This window comes from Etheostoma cragini, chromosome 13 (genome assembly GCF_013103735.1).
Source record: "Etheostoma cragini isolate CJK2018 chromosome 13, CSU_Ecrag_1.0, whole genome shotgun sequence".
In the NCBI taxonomy this organism is placed as follows: domain Eukaryota; kingdom Metazoa; phylum Chordata; class Actinopteri; order Perciformes; family Percidae; genus Etheostoma; species Etheostoma cragini.
This window is the reverse complement of record NC_048419.1, coordinates 13,768,034-13,789,990: the sequence shown is the minus strand read 5'-3', so window position 1 is coordinate 13,789,990 and position 21,957 is coordinate 13,768,034. Positions and strand designations below refer to the sequence as shown.

The 21,957-nt window shown below is 39.9% G+C and overlaps 3 protein-coding genes and 1 long non-coding RNA gene across 7 annotated transcripts in view; 3 read left to right on the top strand and 1 right to left on the bottom strand.

The window, feature by feature from the left end:
• The first annotated feature begins 42 nt into the window (after window positions 1-42).
• Window positions 43-9,349, top strand: proser1 (proline and serine rich 1). Of its 2 annotated transcripts, XM_034891063.1 has the most exons (12): window positions 43-682; window positions 767-832; window positions 1,340-1,408; window positions 2,384-2,478; window positions 2,581-2,674; window positions 2,982-3,092; window positions 3,367-3,468; window positions 4,145-4,223; window positions 4,516-4,608; window positions 5,859-7,206; window positions 7,884-8,028; window positions 8,191-9,349. In XM_034891063.1, exons 1-12 carry the CDS (start codon window positions 638-640, stop codon window positions 8,314-8,316), a joined length of 2,373 nt encoding a protein of 790 aa, XP_034746954.1. In that variant the 5' UTR covers window positions 43-637; the 3' UTR covers window positions 8,317-9,349. The 2 variants fall into 2 exon arrangements, with proteins under 2 accessions (XP_034746954.1, XP_034746955.1); XM_034891064.1 differs by lacking the exon at window positions 4,516-4,608 and having other exon boundaries at window positions 44-682.
• Window positions 9,350-10,692: 1,343 nt separating this feature from the next.
• stoml3b (stomatin (EPB72)-like 3b) lies at window positions 10,693-14,558 on the top strand. Its single transcript, XM_034891059.1, has 7 exons — window positions 10,693-10,878; window positions 12,455-12,558; window positions 12,658-12,730; window positions 12,895-12,977; window positions 13,079-13,282; window positions 13,554-13,688; window positions 14,298-14,558. Exons 1-7 carry the CDS (start codon window positions 10,815-10,817, stop codon window positions 14,484-14,486), a joined length of 852 nt encoding a protein of 283 aa, XP_034746950.1. The 5' UTR covers window positions 10,693-10,814; the 3' UTR covers window positions 14,487-14,558.
• Window positions 14,559-16,058: 1,500 nt separating this feature from the next.
• Window positions 16,059-21,957, bottom strand: part of mtus2a (microtubule associated tumor suppressor candidate 2a) — a 43,575-nt gene continuing 37,676 nt past the window's right edge. For 2 of the 3 annotated variants that reach the window (XM_034890170.1, XM_034890173.1), the window contains exons 9-16: window positions 21,498-21,564; window positions 20,921-21,135; window positions 20,685-20,790; window positions 20,493-20,566; window positions 20,268-20,366; window positions 20,017-20,136; window positions 19,824-19,924; window positions 16,059-19,729 (exon numbers count right to left, since the gene is read on the bottom strand). In XM_034890170.1, coding sequence (XP_034746061.1) covers window positions 19,249-19,729; window positions 19,824-19,924; window positions 20,017-20,136; window positions 20,268-20,366; window positions 20,493-20,566; window positions 20,685-20,790; window positions 20,921-21,135; window positions 21,498-21,564 — 1,263 coding nt within the window. In that variant the 3' untranslated portion in view covers window positions 16,059-19,248. The remainder of the gene's footprint in view (window positions 19,730-19,823; window positions 19,925-20,016; window positions 20,137-20,267; window positions 20,367-20,492; window positions 20,567-20,684; window positions 20,791-20,920; window positions 21,136-21,497; window positions 21,565-21,957) is intronic. The other variant, XM_034890171.1, reaches the window with a different exon arrangement.
• LOC117955589 overlaps window positions 18,657-21,957 on the top strand; it is a 12,482-nt gene continuing 9,181 nt past the window's right edge. Inside the window, exon 1 of the long non-coding RNA XR_004659095.1 lies at window positions 18,657-18,777. This is a non-coding gene — a long non-coding RNA (uncharacterized LOC117955589). The remainder of the gene's footprint in view (window positions 18,778-21,957) is intronic.

Sequence of the window (21,957 nt, the reverse complement as noted above, 5' to 3'; positions counted from 1 at the left end):
GGTTTTTCTGACAGGCTTCCTCAGAGGGGTCCTTTTCGGTGTTGACGTTACTAGCGCTAGCTGTCAGTGGAAGCTAGCAATACTGCTATCTTTCCCAGCACGTTATTTTGAGAATCTGTATGATTGTTTTTTACATTTTCCAGTCTCTATCGTAATTTTAGCTATGACTGGATTTAATATTAACTTGAATGAAACGATGTACAACTATTTTCTTTGCATTTCCTAGTGTCTTTTTGTTGAGCTGTGCTCAGAATTGAGCGTAGCTGTAGCTGGCTAGCTTGTTGTTAGCTGCGGATAAATCTGGTGCAGACAGGTTTTGCACTGCAGACACAGCTTCTCTTGTTTGGAAGTCATTGTTCATGGGCGGAAAGTTGTATTGTATACAAGGACTGTAAAGACCATGCAGCTTTATTACATAGCTAATGATTTACTGCGAATATGAAATACTTTTGCTTTCGAAGCATTATGAATTTCAATTAGTAACGTTGGGTCAACAACATAGTATTTAGACTTAGTCAACCGAGTGCATTGTATCTTAAATCACCTTTTCTGTATTGTTAAAAGTGCACTAACCAACTTCGTGGTATATTACCTGTTTGTATTGACACGAGGCGAACGTTTGTTTAAACTAACAAACATGGACAAGAAATCATTTGATATTGTCTTGGATGAGATAAGAAAGGTAATGAGTGCCTAATCCCAAATGTTTTGTCCGATTCAATCGTCTAAACTTCGGGGTTTAGTAATTGTTTATGCTGTGTTTCAGTGCGTGCTGACCGATCAGCGGATCAAAGCCATAGAGCAGGTGCATGGATATTTCTCCAGTGAACAGGTACCTGTACAACCAGCAACACTTTCATTTTATTTAGTTTACCTCTGAGTGGATCCGCTGTGAGAAAGTCCGCAGAATCTCTAGCTCACCACGTGCTGTTTTTGACCACAGTAGATAGACAGGGTTTATGCAACAAAGCTCTTCAACGGTCATTAAATTAAAACATATAGTCCCCAAATGCGTCCCTATTGCTCATATTACAATCTGATAGTATATTGTTATTAACTTAACTGATAACAGATGCTGCCTATGGTTAGAATTGAATTCTTAAGGACATGGATCTTGTGTGTTATTTAATTCAATCAATGCTTGCTGAGGATAGGATTTATTTGTCTTGCATGACAATTGCAAATACACATATGTGTAGACACATATTGTTGTGTAACACGTTACACGTTGTGTAACAACTAAAGTTGGTAGTCAAAATTGTCATGGTCTTTCATACTACTTCCAGCGGTCCATCTTTAGTGTTATTGCAAGTTGTAACACCGTGTTGTCCATCTGCAGGTGACGGAGATACTGAAGTATTTCTCATGGGCAGAGCCACAGATCAAAGCAGTTAAAGCTCTGCAGCATGTGAGTAATATGTGTTTTAAGTGACTGGCATCAAAGTTAATAGTTTGCATTGATAAATATGTTTTCAAAAATAGCTTTAATTAAATTAAAAACTACAACATCAACATTAGTGATACTTAAAAAAGTTATCATTTTGTCTCAGATGGCTGCTCTCTCTCTATCATTGGTGTGTTTTAAAGTGTTAGTTAATCCTTGTGTGGTGTTCATATTTTTGTAACACAGCCAATGTTTCCCGGTCTGGTGGACCCACCACATTATTAGGCTTTTTTACAACCATAAGAATGTATGTAAAAATGCAGATGTTTACTTTAGCTCAGTTACCAATGTATGTATTGGTAATACAATAAACATTAATATAATAATGAGATATATACATATATAATATGTCTCATTTATGGTTCCTATTTGCATTTTCCCCTGTGAGATCACATGTATGATCATATGATATTATTTTTGATCATAATTGGTGCTTATTTCATAGAACTTAATCAGAACAGGTGAAAGTGCTTAAAATGTAACAATTGTGTAACTTTGTGTGTGAATAGCAGATGCAGAAAGACAACATTCCCGCACACAGACACCTACGCTCAGACACACACACACACACACACACACACACACACACACACACACACACACACACACACACACACACACACACAAACAGCAGGGCCAGCTAAGAGGAGGAACCAGTTAAGTTTCATAACACCTACAATTATTACACAATTATTACACTCAGGTCCAGTAGACCCAACTACCTCATATGTAATAGTTATGTGTAGGGGGGGGGATGTACTCTGTGAGTCATTGAAAATAAGTTATTTTTTTATGTTCGTTACAGAAAATGAGCCAAGGCCATTAAGTTTCAGAAATTATAAATAGCATAATTTTTCTTTCAGCAAACATTGAAAACGGGTCCCACAGGCCCGAGCACCTTAAAAGGGTTAAATATGTTTCTCCTTCTGTTGCTTTCAGAAAATGGTTGCAATCCCTACAACCAAAGTTGCAAATATCCTGAATTGCTTTACTTTCTCAAAGGACAGACTGGTTGTCCTGGAACTAATAGCTTTGTGAGTACATCTTGAAAATGCACTTTTACATGCCACATGTTGTAACTTCAGCATTTTTGGTTCAGCTAACGCATTACTTGTTTGATTTCTGTTCCCATACAGGAACATTTCAGATGCTCAAAATTATCGTCCTGTGGAGGATCTGTTTCGCATACACTTGTCTGAGAAGAAGCGGGCTCGCAGGATACTAGAGCAAGTAAGTTCACCTTTAAAAGTCCAACTTCATGGTGTTGTTTGTGTTATAGGTAGGTTAGCACAGGTACACTGTCTGCTACTCTTATGTCTTGGTATCAAAAGACCTTGTGGAATCACCTTGGGAGCCATAGCTCCAGGGAACAAATGCCACTTTGCGAGATACAGGGACTAAGCGATAGATGCACCTTAAAGATAATAATGTGATTGAAAATTAGCTTTTAGAACAAACTTTGTTGACAAACTTAATAATTATAATATTTTTAATCAATCAAACAGTTTCTAAACTAATACTACTTCTGTGTCACTAGGTATGTAAGGTTGGCTGCAAGGCTCCTGTAGCCATGATCTCCTCCTGTGGTATGATACCAGGAAATCCATACCCTAAAGGCAGACCCAGTCTGGTCAGTGGCACATTCCCTGTAAGTATGTTCATGGTTTGTGTTGAGCTTTCCTGAACCATCACCTAAAGATAGACATAAGGATGTAGATTTTAGTATTAATTTATTTTTAATGTGGGTCACTAATTGTTCCACCTCTATGTCTCAGTCCATTAATGAACAGAATATAATCTGATTGATTTCTTTGTCTTGTGATTTTGTTTAAAGTTGACAGCTACATGTTTTTTTTTGTTTGTTTTTTTCTGCCTAAATAAACCTGACCATGTATTTTAATGTATTTTCTTTGTGATCACAGGGAATCCCTCCAGTGAAGAAAGAAGGCGAGAAGAAAGAGGACACTTCTAACAATCTTGAGGGGAAAGGAATTTCTGCTCGTATTATTGGACCATTCAAACCTGTAAGCACTAGAATGGGAAACACTGACTAGGACAATAGAACAGTGCCAGGATCGCCCCAGATAAACCTGTTAACAGAGTGACGAGGCTTTACATGGCTAATTACATAAAGAGCGATTAAAAACTTTAACCTACATGCCAAGCCATGTAATATAAATTAATGATTGACCGCGGTTAGATTGCTAAACTGACTGAAGTAAAGGCTTTAGCAGAATAATAGTAGGTCATACAGAAACAAATGAGTCACATATGAGTAAGAACACACACTCACAACGGTCATCCTTCACATTTAGATACAAAGCATAGAAATGGACTTTCACTGTACTCCAGCTATTTCTATATACTGTAACTGTTATGATGTCTGATGAGGCTACACAATATTGACTTATGCTATTCATAAATAACCATCTTGGAATATAGGACCATTATATAAAACCGACCACCATCTGCTACATAAATAGGCCTCATTCGTTGGACTTTCAAGTGTCCATCCAGAGCAGTTGTTTTAGCTTCCTGATTTTTCTTTTTGGCTTTCACTCTTATCCTTGATGTAATTAACCTGTTAGTTGCCGTATATTGCCTTTGAAAACTGTCAGAATTACATAGAATTTGCTCATCTGTTAAGTGTTTTTTGTATATATATACTGTATATACTATATATGTTTTATTCTTTTCTAGTTTCCCTCAACCTACAACCCTCATCGGCCTGTGCCCTACCCTATACCACCTTGCCGACCCCACGCCACCATCGCACCAAGTAAGAATCAAACCACTTACACACACTTTTTCCTACCTTACCCCCCCTGCCCTGTGATCCAACACTGTTTACGACATGCCAATAAAAAGAAAACCAATATGGAAGATGAAAGGTTCTCAGTCAATTGAGGAATTTAGTTTTGGGTACAATAAGGCATGTTTTTTTTGTTTTTTTTACTGCCATCTGGTATTGTTTGAGGTGTAGTTAATAGTGGGATGCGTTGTGGGTGATTCTTACATTTGTGTGTTTATGTGTGTGGTGGATGCTGTTAATATTTGCAACTGCTACTCAGGTGCGTACAACAACGCAGGCCTTGTTTCGGTGGGAGGGGTTATTACAACCAGTGTGCCCCCTCCCCCCTACAACTCCACCCACAAAGTAGCAGGTATGATTCGATGGAAGCTCGTGTGTGTGACAGCAAATAGACGCTGCTTGAAGCTTGCTGCCTAACTACCTGGCATGCTGCTTACCTGCGCTTCTCAAGTTTAAGGCCTTATCAGGTGAAGAATGTGCTTCTTACTTCTGGAATACACTGAGTGACCAGAAACATACATCCCCCTTATATTTTAGTGCAATCAAACACAGCTGTGTATGGTATTCTTTTAATTTAGGAGTGTTGGAGAGATGTCAATTAAATTCTGCAATAATTTTAGGGGGGTGTTGCTGTATTAGATTGCATCCGACGCAACCACATTTCTGTTGCTTTTGATATAATCCAGAATATGTTCTTCTCCAAATATGTATAGTTGAAGTAGACAATGGGAAAAAAATCCATTTCAATACTTGTCAATGTTATACAGTACAATAAAACACGCCAGAATGGTAGCAACACACAAACAGACACACATATTTCTTTTGCTAGGCTGTTGTCTTGCATTGCAGGTATTTTCTGTTTTCTGGTCAATCGGTGTAGAAGTAGGCCTGTGCTTTGGTGAATTGTGAGGACAGGTGTTTGGTTGCCTGGACTGGAAATAGCTTCAAACTAATGTCATTAAGGTTTTTTTTTCATGCTGTGTGCTAGCATTTAACATGCATCGCTTAGGTTAATGTTTTTTTTTTTTTCTTCTTCAAATGCACTGTCTCATCAGTTTTCACAGTTGAAACGCATCTTTGAGGGCCTTAGGGGAGATATGTGGTCATACTCATAAATTGTCTCAAGGTGCATTAAATTGACAAATGTGAGATAAGCACACTATGTGATGAAAGTTACATTAAGGTTACCAAGCAAAATATGTTATTTAAACATTTCCCCAAAGGTTAAAAAGAAGACATATTCCAATCTTGAGAATGTTTAGAATTTCCATGTAATAAGTTGCTTGCAGGGATGCTCTCTGACTATTCCTCCTTGCTGTGTCTCTTCTCTCTCTCTCTCTCTTTTTTGTTTTTTATAAATGTGAGTGTATTGCTTCTTTTACAATAGTTTGGGGTGTTGGGTTTTAACTTATTCTGTCTGTTTCCTGGATTAGAATTTGTTTTCAACAAAAACTAGTGATCAGAAAGTTTGCAACTATGTGGTACTGTTTAAATGAATTCATTTTTTTATTTTCTTTGTTGATTGTAACATCATGTCATGTATTAGCAGTCTTCATTTTAGATGACCTTTTTCACCAACTCTGATCTGTTTTCTCTCTCCAGGTTACGCCAGACCCGGCAATCTGCAGAACACCACACCTGGAGTCAACAGCGGGCCCCTCCTCATTCCTCATGGGTCCACACCTTCTACCCCTGTCCCACCCCAGGCTTCTCCTGCTCACCCTCCTCCCACAACCCCTATAACACCAGTTTTCCCTGGCATGGTTCCCTCTCACAACCCTAATGCCCCCTCTCCTTCCCCTGCTCCATCCCCATCTGTGATAAAAGCTGGTCCACAGACCTCCAGTGGCCATGCTACACCTACACCCTCATCTGTCATTAAAGCCCACACCCCTTCAGGCACCCCTTGTGGAACTCCTGTCCCCGGCAGCGGGGGCTTTTCCCCTTCCCCCTTCCATGCTGTTTCCCGACCAGGCACCCCTGCCACCTCCCGCAGCGGCCCAGACCCCTTATCTCAGACGAACTCCATGGGCTCAACTCAGCAGAGGATTTTTTCCCAGTCCACAGACCACCAGGCAGGTCCGACTCACCCTGGCATACACCCACAAGCAGGTAACCCCTCTGGGTCAGTAATCCGAAGTTACACCCCCTCTGGACCATCCACTCCTGTTATACCAAGTTGTTCCACCCCAGGCCCCAGTCCCAAACTCTCCCCAGCTCATTCTGCACAAATTCAGGCTGCCATGGCGGCAGCTGGAGTCCTCAACAGACACACTGGGGGTAGTAACAGTGGCAGTAACAGCCCTGTGCCCTCTGCTTTCAAGGGCACCTCTCGCTCTGGCACACCATCTCTCAGCTCTCTTGTGGTTCCAGGTTCTGCCCAGGCCGCCTTGGCTCGTTCTTTGGGTCTGTCACACCCCTCAGGTTCTCCTCAAGTCTCTCTCTCTAGTCCCGTTGCCCTCAGCGGCTTCCAAGCTCTTTCCTCCAGCCCAGCAGCCTCTCATTATCCTTGCCTATCCCCCTTTTCCTCCCTTTCTTCATCACTCCCTCCTTCCTCGATGGCTTCATCCATGCCCTCAATGCCTCCCACTACTAACATTTCTAACCATCCACCAACCTCAATCTACCCAGGCCTGGCCCCCAACGCTGGCCCAGGTGGAGCCTCCCCTTTCGGTCTGGGCCTCACCTCTGCCCCCTCTATATTTCAAGGCCTTGCGCCTGGTCCTAGCCCCTCTGCCTTCGCGGGGTTGGGAGTTTCAGGAGGGCACGGTGCTGGGAGCCCTGTGTTGTCTTCATTCATGGGACTGCCAGTAGCCTCTTCATCCTCAGTAGCATCGGTGGCACCACTGCAGGCAGCAGCAGCCGCAGCCGCAGCTGCCGCTGGAGTTCCGTCATCCTCGCCAGTTTTGCCAGGCTTTGCGTCTGCTTTCAGCTCCAACTTCCAGCCTGGGTATGTGAGCTTCGAACATTTTAACTGGCCAGTATACAGAAACCTTGTTATATGGATAATCAAAAATGAATCTAATGATTTTAAATTGATCTCCTGATATTATTTAATTTAGCCTACATGAAAAGACCATAGCACCTACTCTGTTTTAATGTACTGTAGGTCTGTGTATGCCATTTTTGCTGGATGTTACCATAGTCCTATTTTTTTCTTCCATTTCTAGTAACCACCGTAGTTAGTAATTTGAACATATGATATTGATTTCCACTCGCGTGTAAAATGGCTGGAAAAAGGGCGTCATAAATCATTTACATCGATTTTCCACTAGAAGTGGAAATATTGTACCTGCCACTTGTCCACTGCAAAGTCCACTTGTACTACTCTGGAGTGTCTGGCCTAGACTTTGGTTAGTGTTGTTCTTTGGCAGTTTGCTACTAGGTGATTCTTGTCAGCCATATATTTAGTTAGTTATCTTGTCAGTGAACAAGTGTCAAGCACAAGCCTCACCTTTTGCTGGCATTTTATACACTCAAGAGGTTGTGTCCTTCTTGTAAGAGCTATTAACTTAAGCAAGCTAGTTGTACTTTTTTGTTATTCATACATGGGGAGTTGTAACATAGTAACTATGAAAAATATAAACATTATTATAATTCAAATAACGTGTGTTTTCTGTGTTAAAGGTTGAGCACTGGACTCCAGCCTCCAGGAAGTAGTGGGTTCCCTGGCTTGTTGTCCTTCCCTGGGGTACCAGGCTTCTCTCCCTCTGCTTCCCCTGCTACCCTCGGCGGCCTCCACAACCCGACCATGCAGTCTGCTCTGCTGCAGGTAGACACGCACACGCACACACACACACACACACAAACACACACACACACACACACACACACATGCTGTACTCTGGCAGAGTAAAGACATTTAAATGTCAGTTTGATAAAGCCTCCCTGCTACCAAAATACCCAAACACTGCTTTTCTTTGTCTTGTTCCAGGCTCATCCCACATCTGCTTTGGAGAGCTTTCCTCCTCAGCCCAACAGTTTCACCAACTACCCTCCAGGCCCAGGAAACCCCTTTCCCCTCCAACCAGGCCTGCACCCACAGCTGGGTTGGCAGTGAAACCCGACAATACACTTTGAAACATTGAGTAAACTTACACATCAACCCTTATCGTACACCCCGCCCCACCCTTCAGCAGTTGACACGTTTGAACCCTGAAGATCACAGGAAAGGTTGAAGAGTTTCAATAATGTATATGTTACAGCCAGAAGAATGATGTACTACTACAAGAAACACTATTGTGACTACAGTTGAAATAGTGTTTGGCGGAGATAGCATATTTCCTATATTATTCATAGTGAACAGTTGTAAATATCAGTTGTCTAAGTGTTTAGGTTTTACAAGTAGACCCTTACTGGTTTCAATGTTAGCTGGACTTGGCTGTTTTTAATCAAGTTTATTGACATTTATTAGTGAATAATGAACTATAGAAATGAAATTGAAAAAGTGTACATGAAATCATGTAATGAATTGACACTATCCTCATGTAGTATTTCATGTCCAGTCTCAGTGAAACAGACATGCGTGGTGAGACATGATACTGATTGATTGTCCTGAATTGAATATTGTATTATGACATGACATTGTTAGTTGAGCTGTATGGGGCCGTCATATTTTGAAGTGGGCACCCCATGAATATTTGTAATCCTCGTGCTGTGTCAAGGGTGGAAGTGACACAAAAACTGGCATTTTGCAGTTTAGGTGTGTGTTTCAGTGAACACACACTTGTGGCTGTCAGCAGTTTACTGTGATTCCCATTTCATATGTTTACAAATTTCTTTGAAACGATGTCGCCCTGCTAATGCGTTTATCACAGTATTTGACCATATGAACTGTATGCGGATTTTTTTGACAACATACATTTGTTTATTGATATATGGACTTAAGATATGAAATGTCTGTTCTTCATTAATGCTTTGCAACATAGTGAAAACTGTAATTTTACCTCATTTACTGTACACCTCAGTCCGCTAAGAGACAGTTGAGAGTAATAGACATAATGTTTTTTTTGCCCTTGGTCCTTTTGTCTGTTTTGCCCTTTTTTGTATTTGCACCTGTTTTATGATTTGTCAGTAAACTGCTGGTTGTTTTAGCTGTTGCTGTTCTCTATTCTGTGCGATGCCGTGCCTTTCAGGAAATGGAATAGAAATACTTGAGGTGTACAAAATAATGTAAAGATAAACATTGACAGCTAGACATGCTATCCTATAGTTGAAGGCCAGTTAGTAACAATCATCATATATTTATGTCACAATCAAAAGAGGCTGGAAAGTCTGATAAAGTGTGAGTGCACTATGTTATCCAAATATCAAAAGTGTTATGGTCATAGAAAGACTAAATTAACAGGATAGTTGTTAAATATTACAAAGTACAGCTTTAACAGTAACCAGATACTTGAATCTGCACTGAAGGCTGTGGTAACCAAACATAATACCATAAATGATTAATTTAAGGGAATTATTGTTTTATTTTTTGTTATTGTATTCAGTCCAACAGTTTACAGCCTGCTTACAGTCCTTTTAGGGCGCATCTTGCTTATCATGAAAATCTGTAATATTGCTAAACACACATGTGATGCCATCAGTCAGGTGTCACTTAGTCATGAGTCTCCAACACCAGTTACGGAATCCCAATGAAGCCATTTCTTCTTTCCATCATTCCAAATTTTCCATTTCCTTTCCTAGTTATACTTTGACCACTGATATTACCATTGTTATCTCCTTAACCACACCTGTTAGTGAACATCATTTTATTAATTATGTATCTAAAAAAGGGTTTGAAGTTACTTAATTTATTTCAAGGCACATTATCTAAACTTTATAATTGACATATATGTAACTTTGCTATTTGTATGAATTTGTTTATTTTGTCAGCAGTAGAATTGCAATATAAATGCTTACATTTATTTAATTTCTATAATTTCTTTTCCCTATCTGTTCTTTATTTATTCATTTATTCAATTTAACTCATTTTACAGACACCATAAATATTGATAAACATGATTGATTCTCTACAAAAAGAGCTGTTCTGAAACAATAGAATTTAATCCAGTTTTCCAGAGTAAATTGGTCTCTCATTTTTGAATATCCACAGAGGTTGAAGTGAAATGAGGGAAAGTCCACTGTTACATTCTGCATCTCTACTTTCTACAAAGAAATACCGTCAGTACGTTATATCTTAATATTTTGGGTTGAGACTAGTAAGGCTGACTATCCAAAGGCCCTATTTGGCAATGCATTACAAAAAAAGAACATATTACTTTAATATCCTATATTATTCTAGGTTACCAGCATTTTAAATAACCTCCTGCATTTATATCCAAAAAAGAGGATTTATTTTTCTTTCAGGATTTTATAAACATTGAGAGTATAGATTCCTGTTAGCATCATGATAATTGTTATTTGTTAATGATCAACTCGGTGTCGGAGCCACACCTACACCTCTGAGCGACAAAATAGTGCAGCATTACAGCTTTAAATAGCTGGGTGACTCCCTCCTCATCAGGTACACTTAAAAAACACTCTCAACACACTTCCTCTCTCAGTTGTAACCAGCACATGGAAATGGAGGACCAAATGGAAAGCCAGAAGAGAAGAGGAATGAGCAAAGATGAATTAATATGTAAGATAAACCACATTTCTTTTGTCTGTCTTTGCTTCTGAGCTTTAATGTTTCTTCACTGGCTGTGTTAAATATAACCAACATCTGACTTGGTGTAAGGCTTAGATCAACAAGGGAGTTGTTTACACTTCCCGGAAAAACAAGTTCCATATCCAATGTTACCATGACATTGTCAGTTATGTGAGCGGGAGTGTGTTATGTATTATGTATGATGTAGGAGCTCACCTGTGCAAGTGAAAAGCAAGCAGAGAGGCTAGGGCAAAGTAGAACTCCATCGTCATAGAAACAGAAATCACATGTCAATGAGATAAGAGTCCAGAAAGCATGTGACTAAGTGTTTGTGTGCGTCTCCTTTTGTGTTGCTCTGTAAAGTCAGGTGAACATGAAGTTGCCATGTCACCCATGTTGGGTTTAGCTGGAGTGTAACTGTGCCTAATTTGGTTGCTGATAGTGACTACTTTTCATATCACATCATGTTGAAGCGTAATTACACTACTTTCCAATTCTTTGTTATCACCAACCTGTTGGAAAAGATCATGTGACATTTGTGTACACATCGTTAACATGTGCACACATTTACTCAAGTGTTTGTTACTGATGAGGCGCAAATCAACAATCATCATCGGGTGCACATGTGAAGATTTGTGTTACAGTTCCAATTAGAATTCTTCCATCCAAAGAAACCCACAGGCTTTGTTGCTATTAAGACCTATTTAATAAAAAAAACACATATTGATAATGAAGATTGGTACAGTGTAAACAAGTACTATATTCCAGCAATTCTCATAAACTAAGGGTTGTTCCAGTATGTACCATAGATCATGTGGAACAAGGGAAGCGAATATGTCTAAATCTCCTTTAGTTCAAAAACAGGAAACTTTCTGTGGTTTGACCTAGAAAGAGAGAATAATGTTGCTTATAGCACAACAGCAATTGCAAAGCTTATTTGTCTATAACCACAAGGTAACCACACTGTGTTCACCGGGGATTCAGTGTGAAATGTGATGACGTTGCAAAACATGCACAAATGGAAACTGAACCACAATCATTTAAGCTGAAAAGTATGACACAGTACAACATTTCTCTCACTTTATGACTCTTAGTATTACCAAAGCAGCACTCCAGAGATAATGTTGCATGAGTAAACATTATACTGTTGGCACTTATAGAGTGAGAGTTTCTCATATTGTTAACTGTGAGCGTGTGTAGTATCGGTGTTAATAAATAACGTCCTACTATGATTTTGTTGAGGACAGAATTAATCCCATTGTACGTTGTGTGTTTGCCTTTTTTTTAGCAGTTAAGGGTTAAGAAAGGGCCTAAAGACACCCCTTCCACTTCCAAAGGGATCCAAAGTAATTTAAAACTCTGATCCGTGGGCTTCTGCACTGATGTTTATATCACCCCTTGTTATGCCCCAGTGAATCATATCTTGTTTCTCCTTGATGCAAACCTGGCTACATCTCTCACTGTGCTAAAACAAGGAGGCCTTCCTCTTCATTTCATAACTGTTTTAGGGATTTCACAGAGTGCCAAACAGACTCAAACACACGCTGTTGTCCCCCTCTCTCTCTAGCTGAACGGACAGGGTCTTTGGGATGCGTTGGTTGGTTCCTAGTCATACTCTCCGGCATCTTCACAGCTCTTCTCTTCCCCATCACCATCTGGTTTTGTCTGAAGGTGAGAGAACTCAAAATGTCAGAATGCAGAAACTTTCCTTTTATTGCGCTTTGGAATGGGAATTGAGCTTGTGCTGTGGTCATCCTGCTGTTATGGCAGATTGTTCAGGAGTATGAGCGTGCAGTTATCTTCAGACTGGGCCGCATTACAGACAGGAAGGCTAAAGGACCAGGTAGAAACACTCACAATTTCTATCTCTATTTTTTATTTTATTTTAATTTGTACTAACTGCAAAAAGACAAGAAAATCCTGGATTGGGTATAGCATTTGAAGATAGCAATGTAATGTTTTCTTTTTTTTAACTGGAAATTCAGGCTTTCTCCTGTTTGTCCGCAGGAATTTTCTTTGTTATGCCGTGTACCGATTCCTTTGTGAAAGTGGATCTGCGAACAGTTTCTTTTGACATCCCACCTCAAGAGGTAGGGTTGGCACAAAGAGCAACACACAACTGTCTGAGGTGAAATTATTTAAACTAAAATCTGTGAACACACACACAACCTGTCATGTGTTTCTACTCTAGATCCTGACTAAAGACTCAGTTACAGTTTCTGTGGACGGAGTGGTGTACTTCAGGGTCAGTGACCCCATTGCCTCTGTGGCCAACGTGTCTAATGCTGACTCTTCCACCCGCCTGCTGGCTCAAACCACCCTGAGAAATGTTCTTGGGACTAAGAACCTGGCTGAGCTTTTATCTGACCGTGAGGGCATCGCCCACAACATGCAGGTACAGGAAAACTATTAGGCGGGCATCTTTGAACCCAGATTTCATATCCATCCCGTTTTCTTCGGTGTTTGATGATTGCTGAAGGTTTCTCTAAATGGAGGGCAATTCAGTTTCAAAAATGTTGAGACATTTGGATAAATTCCCTTTCTTTGCATTTGTATTCCTAATGGAGAGCTTAAATGTGAATGTCATATGTGGATGGTATGGAATAAACAATCAATTACTCTGTAAGCTACAGGTGTGAGCTCTCCCTCTTCCCTGTCTCTTCCAGTCCAACCTGGATGACGCGACAGACAACTGGGGCATCAAAGTGGAGCGTGTGGAGATTAAAGATGTGAAGCTGCCACATCAGCTGCAGAGAGCCATGGCTGCCGAAGCAGAGGCTACACGAGAGGCCAGAGCCAAGGTCAAGCCATGCAGCATGACTCATAGAACACATGCATACACAGTCTTATACAATAATTTACTATAACACACAATGTGTATTATTTTCAGGTTGTTATGGTTTTGTATTTTGTTCTGTGTCGTTCGTTTTATTGTGGTTATCAGTTTTTTAGTCTTCCCTTGTCTTGTTTTACTTCCTGCCATGTGTTATCTGTGATTGTCTGCCCGACCCTGATGTGTTTCACCTGCTACTGATCCTCGTGTCACCCTTCTCTTGTTTCACCTCGTTACCTCTTGTATTTAGTCTCTCTGTTGTCTTTGTCTAGTTTCAAGTTATTGTACTGTTTAGGGTGTTTGGCGTGGGTTGAACTTGTGCTGTCACTGGGTTTCCTCGTTGTCTCAGATTTTTTTGGAACTTGTTTTCGGCTGCCTGTTTTCCTCAGGACTTCCTTGTGTTTTTTGCACAGTTTTATGATTAAATCCTTGAAACCATCCACTGCCTACCCATTTCTGCATTTTGGGTGCGCTATTCTTTGAAGCCCTCTTACAGATCCTGGCACAGGTGTATTATTTTAGGCTAATTAATGAAATCATGTGCCATCCTAATCTCTCTTTTTTGATGTACGTAAAGGTGATTGCAGCAGAGGGTGAGATGAATGCATCTCGTGCCCTGAAGGAGGCGTCCCTCGTGATCGCAGAGTCTCCGTCAGGCCTGCAGCTTCGCTACCTGCAGACTCTCAGCACCATAGCAGCAGAGAAGAACTCCACCATCATTTTCCCCCTGCCCATGGATATCATATCTCACTTCATGAAGAAGTGATATCTCAGTTTGCTCATCCTTTAAAGTCACTGCTATATTAAACATACATTTGATGGGATCAGGATACAATATTTCCCAAATTATTTTCCAAGAAGCCACAGGCTCCTTAGCTAATAAACTTGGAAAATAAACTGTCAGGGTGCAAGATAATGCTAATGTTGAATGGTTGCCATTTTTTCAGACTGATCGTGGAAATGGTTAATCACGACCAGCCCAAGCCTGCTAACCAATGACATTTTGATTCAAGTCATAGTAGTCATGGATTACATTTCCTTGGCTGAACGTATTATGAAACTAGCATTGTATGTTAAAATTATATGAAATATAATGTCTCATTCACAATATGATGTTATATGATGTAATTTTGACCAGTTGCATGTTTTGACGCTGAAATAAATGTAAAATGGTTAAAACAAACACTTGAAGTCTAATTCTCAGTCATACAGCTTACAAAGCTTCTGTGGCATTGACTCTTGAATCCCTCACTTGTGATATTAGTTTTTGTGACTTAACTGTCATAGAAATATATTAGAGATTTCATCTATTCACCATTGAACAGTATTTATAAAAAAACTATATATATATATTTATATATAGTATATACTGTATAATCGAATAATCATGAAATACTTAATATACCATACACAATGTTATACTGTGTGCAACAATAAACAGTTACAACATAACATGAAATGTATCAATCACCCGCATCCAGTTTCCATTACAATGTTTATATGTTCCACATAATAGACAGTAGCTGCTGTAGGGGCTTAACAAGGTTAAGACGCTGTAACCTTGGTGATGTAAAACTGACTGACTGTCACAGTTGTTTTTCCCCAACATGTACTTCAATGCCATTTGCATTTAAAAAGGGAGGAGCATAACAATGAAAATAAAAGACATGGAGCCAGTTATTAAAATGAAGAGAGAGAGAAATGTAAGCGTACCTCTGCAATGAGCTGAGACAAGCCGCGGTGTTATAGCGATTAGCTGGCCCTCTCTCACTGAGTAACGTAAATTAATATTAGTGAACATTATTAATCATAATTTCATTGTTTGATACAACTATTAACTTAAGTGTAATTAACTAACTTTAAGCTTTAGTCTGTAACCTTTTGATGTTAAGGAATGTCCGTTACACTCAAGTCATTGCCAAATGAGTTGCTACAAAGCTAATTCAGACCATCAGCGCCACACAGCTCTCTCTGGATTTCTCAGCATGGTGATGTTCAGAGGATTGAGTCGTCCGGTGACTTTCTCGTGAAGAAGCTTGAGTGAAGATAATTACCTTTTCTGAAGAGCCATGTTTCAACCATTTTTTCTTTAAAAATGTTTTATGTCCTCCTTGGCTACTAGCAACCAGGTGGAGTAGGGGTGGTGGCACTTGTGTGATTGTGTAAGGCTTGTATCATATGGATGCGCTAACAGTTTTGTTGTCTTTACTTAGAATTCTATTATGTGTTTACTAGGACAAACACTTGGGTCCAGAATACATGTAGCAGGTAAACACTCTTGGAACTCTTGAATGAACAGAACAACTTATCCAAAAATGAAACATGGACACCACGTGACTTTTCTTGAATATCTTTTAATACTACGTTCTCCCCCAAAAAAGTACAAATAAAAGCCTCAACACATTTCGTATACATTACATGTCGAACTATTTCATTCCTCATCCTCTAGGCCTCCTAAGCTACAGTTACATTTTGACCATCACAAATGCAGAGAGGTAAAAGAAGAGAAAGGGAGAGCGAGAAACAGCAAGGACAGAAAAACATGCTTCTATTATTTTGTTGGTGCACTAAGACACAACTAATGTTGTAAATGTATTTACATTCAAACATACAATCAGTGCCAGAACAAACAAATTCAGTGAACTTTTTCTCTGGAACAAAGCCACACAGGGTAATTATACAGCTTCCCTTCTCAATTTCAAATGTTTCTGCTGAAAATTGATAAGCCATGGAAACATTTGCTACAACAGCATTTAAACATGAACATGGATGTTTCAATCGCTAATGGAGTAAATAAATGACCCATGTTTGTTGTGGGGAGGCTCAACCAAGTGCTACATATGAAATAGCTGCTACATAGTGGTCAGACAAGAGGTCTTATAACAAACAAATCACATAAATAACTTCTATAAAATGCAGTCATTACATCTTTGACATTCAGCGCATAGTGAGACACAAATGTCCACAGGACACATTGAAGGGTCATTACAATACCAGTTCATTGTTTAGAAATCATAGTCCATTCAAAGGTCAAATATTAATTTAAGATGAAATATGGGATTTTACGCTGCCGTTTGTAAACAATAGTTTTTGTTGCATCTTTGTAGACTTGTTTGTATTTGCACCTGAAGTGACCTTCAGGGGAACCCTGAAGAACAATTCAATGAGTTGGGTGAACAGCAATCCTTCAACATTTAAAACACAGTGACACTGACTGGTATAATCTTACAATTGATCGGTATGCAAAGACATTCTCAAAAACCATCAGTGTAGGTATAAAATCAGTTAGAATTGAGATACATTTCTCAAATTCCTTTGCTGTATTTGACATTCTTTCATTTAAGAGCATTTAACCCTGTGTGTCATACAAAAAAATCTTGAAAATCCATGAAAAGATTTTTTTTTTTACTTTTTCATGGCCATTAAAAGTGCTGGCATAGCAATAAAATATCTACTTAAAAGGCTATTACTTTACTGAAAAAACGGCAACCCAGATATGCCATTCATCACATGCTGGTAAAAGGTTACATTAACTCTACCTGTAACGTAACAGACAAGTGACTTACCCTAACACATGCTCCCATTAGCAATGTTGCTGTGACTGCCAACAGCCAACACAGATTTACTCTCATCCCTCCACATTGGCCTTGGTTATTTACATCGGCTCATTCACGTGTGTAGTCTGAACAGCTTTGTTTGTCCATGTGCGAGTAAATCACTGAGATTACATTGTATTATACTGTAGTTTTCAATGAAAAAGCCAGATGAAAGAATAGGACCCTGAGGGTAAGTTAGTCAGAAGAGTACAGTACAGGAGGCAGCTATGACAAACTGTATGCTATAAAATAATTCTCATTTTTATATACCAAATGTTGGTTTCTCTATTGAATTTTATATAAGTGGAAAATGGTCGAGGGAAATATCTTGAGTGTATAATGTTCTGTAGAGAAGCTATACAAAAGAATTTTTAATCTAAATTTAGAAAATAATTCCCTGAACCATATATTCTTGCACACGGAGAATCCAGTGTAGCTCGCAAAAGTTTGAAGGTAATCCTAAAGGATTAAAAGTGTCATTCAGATAAAGAAACAAGCATAAGAAAAAAAAGTTGTGAAGAGGTTAACACAGGTTTAGAAAGACTGACACTCATGTTTAACCTACATAGCTTATAGTCCATTTTAATATAATTAGACATTCCCCTGAACACTACTGACAGCAAGTCATATTGCTCTTTTCTCCTGGGGCACATTACATATTCCACTTGTTTCTTATAGGTGATATTTTCAAAGTTCCAAACACCGTTCATTTCCTCCACACCTCAAACTTAATAAATAGACAGACCATAGCAATAAAAAGTTTCACATTACGACTGGAAGACTTCCACAGTACATGATTGCTAAATTAGCAAAATGCATGTAACAAATAAATTAGATATAGCCTGAACATCAGATTTAAATAAATAAAAATAATCCACAACAATTAAAATAGTGATTTCTGTGTAAGGTTTAAAGCCCCCTGTAGCGTTGAGCTCTCTGGTGCTGTGTGTTTTTGTTGTTGCTGTTGAGCTATGTACAGACACAACAGACTGCACATTCCCAATGAGGTAAATACAAAATGGCAGACATAGGTTTTGCAAGTAGACCTGAGGGATCCCAAAGTAAAGAGTCGCTTGGTGGCGAGAGCCTGCAGGAAGACCTGGCAAAATTTTTGAACATTAGGTCGTCTGGATTTTGCAGGTAAAATGGCTGGGCTCCAGGTAGGGTTGTCCCACACGAGTAAAACTACCGTCGTTGAACTAATTAAACAATATTAAATACACCTTGAGGAGGCTGAAGAACATGATTTACTTTGATTATAAAACCAATTATTTATCCAAAGTCCTTCGTGAAATAAAATGTTGGTCGTTCTCTGCTGGTGAGACGGCAAGACGGAGTATAAGGCGCTTTGTTGGGGATTTCTTTCAGACAAAAAACAAAAACTAACAAAAATTGACAATGAGAAACTAATCCCAATGAGAGAGAGAGAGATAGACAGACAGAGATAAAGACAAAGAGAGAGTACTGTATATAGCTTATTTTGTCAAAGACGTGTGTTTTTAACCCACCAGAGAATTCTGTTCTGGTGTCTAGTTTCCATATGTACAGTTTCTGTCTCATGACTACCCATGCAGGGAGGCTTCACTTCATGTCGACACTATCTGTGTCCCTATCATACAGTATGTACAGTCTGCGTTTCAAGACTAATTGGGGACAGAGAACTGAGCCGCAGTCATCTGCATCCATTTTCCTTTACAAATTCATATCTGCCATTTAATGGACGCCACCGGGGCCTTGAACATTTTAGGACGCTGTAACCCCAGTGCTTTAAAACTGACTGCCTAGTTTGTCCTTTGATGACTGCAGGTTACAGTTGCTTTTCTACAACATATACTTCAATGCAATCTGCATTTAACAATGGCAGGAGGATAACAATGAAAATAAAAGACAAGGAGCCAGTTATGAAAATTGAAGCGAGAGAGGAATGTGAGCTTATCTCTGAAATGAGCTGAGAGAAGCAGCTGTGTTACAGCGATTAGCTTGCCCTCTGTGAGTGGGCGTGGCCGGGCCAGGTGAGTAATTTTGATTGCTCGCGGCCCTGTGAGTGGGCGTGGCCGGGCCAGGTGAGTAATTCAGATTGCTCGCTGCCCTGTGAGTGGGTGTGGCTGGTCCTGGGGAGAGATTTTGATTGGTGTTGGCTCTGTGGGAGGGGGAGCAGTATTGAGCCTGCTGGGAACAGCCGTGGCAGTGGGTTGGAGAGTCGCACCCTGCAACAGGTGAGGAGGAGAAGAATGGGGATGAGGGGACAGGGGAGGTGGAGAAGGAGCGGTGCAGCGGGGAGGAGGCGGGGGACATGAGGGGGCTGGTCTGGAGACGCCACAGAAGCTCCTCGTTGTTCCGACTCAGCCGCTTCTTCTCACAGCTTTCCTTCTCAACTGAATCATGGAGATTGGCGTTCTCCTCTGACAGTTGCCTGCACGTAAAAAAACAACAACACAAAGGAAGAAAGTGAGGTGAAGGGAAGAAAACAGCATCAATGACAACAATTATGACTGAGAGTGTCTTACCTAGACAGGACTAGGTTATTTTCAATACGGGCCATCAGATCTTCATTCTGCTGCTGCAGAACCTGGACCTTCTCCTCAAGGAACACGTTCTTTTGGGCCTGCTCAAAAGTAAAATACAACCACAGTGTATTCTTAATGCACCGGACTCGTGTGTGCATGTGTGTGTTTGTTGAGATAGCTTATTTGAGCATACCACTTTTTCCAGATCGGAGATCTTCTTCTCTTGCTGGTGTATCTGCTGGTTCTTCATTTCCACAACTTCCTTCAAGCTCTTCAGATCTTGCTCAATGTGTTGGTACGGAGCCAAGGCATCCTGTTACAGACACATGCACACAGGTGCGAACAAAACAAAGAGAACAAGAGAAAAGAAAGATAGAGTGTGATTGATGGGGGTTGGAAGGAAAGCAGTGTCTGTGTATTTTCTTATAGAAGAGGAGAACTCACAACTATCTGTTCATCTGTGCTCCTCCTTAAAGCCTCCTCAAAACGCTTGGCTTTGTTCTTCAGACTCTGGTTTTGAATTGTGAGGGTATCCACTTGATCCTGAAAAACCATCCAAACACACAAGCACACAGTCACACACACACAATACCGTACCTTGGCTCAGTACATATCAGTGCGCATTAACCAAACAATAAACCTTTAAGTATAATTTTTATGGCAACATGCCTGTAGAGAAAGACGGAGTTTCTCAAAATCCTCCTCGAGAAGCATCTTCTGTTGTTCATGAGCTTTTCTCAAGTCTGCACACAAATTCAGAAGCACAATAGAAAATGAGAGTTGATGTTGTTTCTAGCAGTGCTGGGGTAATATTTTTATTTTTTTATTGTTTTTAAAATGTCTAAAATCTAAAAATCACACCTCTCATGGTACGGGCATGCTCCTCATGCAGTGTTGCCATGGTGATGTTATGCATGTCTCTGAGCTCCTGCATGGCTGCCTCATGGTTGACTGTTATCTCCTCCATCTAACACACACACATACACACACACACACACACACACACACACTAATGACTGATCATATTTCATGTGAAAGATCACTTCAAAGCAAAGATAATTTCGACACATCTCCCATGATGCCTTTCTTTCTTTCACCTGTTCCTGATGCTGAGTCCTCAGCTCCTCCATCTCTGACCTATGCTCCTCCTTCAGGTGTTCTGCCTCGGCTGAGTGACACTTTCTGAGCCCCTCCTCCACAGCAGCCAGCTCGGCCTCCTGCTGCAGCTGCAGCTCCTGCAGCTCTCGGTCAAACGCCTCCTCCAGTGCATTCTTCTCCCGATGGATTCTCTCCCATCGCGCCGAGTTGGATGCTGTGCATGAAACAGAGTGTATCTTATGATGTTATCTTATGAGAGAGTGCAGAATAATAAAGTCTTACTTTATATTTATGAATGTACAAACTGGGGTCAGGGTTAATTCTCTTCCATTTTAGCTAAATAAGTCAATATGTAATTAATTTAGTTTTTTTATTCAGAGTGTACTTTATAAATCTCTTTTTAAAAACAAAGACTTATAAAGATGCTTCCTCAATCTTTCAAACTCTAAGAACAAATGACTTGTTTAAATCACTACCGAGCCACTGTTGGTAACACCTTTGCTTTTCCGACTAGCTAGCATCGGAAAATGTCCCACCTGATTTGATTGATAAGGTGTTTTTTTGGTTCTCACTCACCCATTTCCTCTGTGATCTGTTGCATTTCCAAAGACAATTTCCTTTGATTTTCTTCTGTAGTTGTATTCTGAAAATTGGAGGGAAAAAAGTGAAAAAGTGCAGGTTTCAAGTACCATAACAATTAATTCTGGAGTATGGATACTAACAGTGAAACAGTTAATTAACGTAATGGCTGTGTGATGTAATATGACTACGACCCTGCAGCCAAGCTAGCCAGGTCTTTGAGATTTTACTTTTGGACAGTTTTGCTTTAAGCTAAACGTAAACATCAGCATGCTAACATGTTGATGTCTAACAGATCATGTAAATGTTGACCATGTTCAACAGTTTAGAGTGACAGCATGATAATATCTTCACATGTGCTAATTACCACAAAGGTAAAGCTGAGGCTGATGGGAATGTAAAGTAGTAGTCTCTTGGTCATAAACTAAAGTGGAACTGTTGGACAAGCTTTTAGAGC

What these genes read in the sequence shown, in the direction of transcription:
- proser1 (XM_034891063.1), top strand. Translation starts at nt 638, where the DNA reads ATGGACAAGAAATCATTTGATATTGTCTTGGATGAGATAAGAAAG. An exon ending in CAGTTAAAGCTCTGCAGCAT is followed by an intron (nt 1,409 to 2,383) that starts GTGAGTAATATG and finishes TGTTGCTTTCAG; the next exon opens with AAAATGGTTGCAATCCCTAC. An exon ending in TGGTCAGTGGCACATTCCCT is followed by an intron (nt 3,093 to 3,366) that starts GTAAGTATGTTC and finishes TTGTGATCACAG; the next exon opens with GGAATCCCTCCAGTGAAGAA.
- stoml3b (XM_034891059.1), top strand. Translation starts at nt 10,815, where the DNA reads ATGGAAATGGAGGACCAAATGGAAAGCCAGAAGAGAAGAGGAATGAGC. An exon ending in CAGGAAGGCTAAAGGACCAG is followed by an intron (nt 12,731 to 12,894) that starts GTAGAAACACTC and finishes GTTTGTCCGCAG; the next exon opens with GAATTTTCTTTGTTATGCCG. An exon ending in CACGAGAGGCCAGAGCCAAG is followed by an intron (nt 13,689 to 14,297) that starts GTCAAGCCATGC and finishes ATGTACGTAAAG; the next exon opens with GTGATTGCAGCAGAGGGTGA.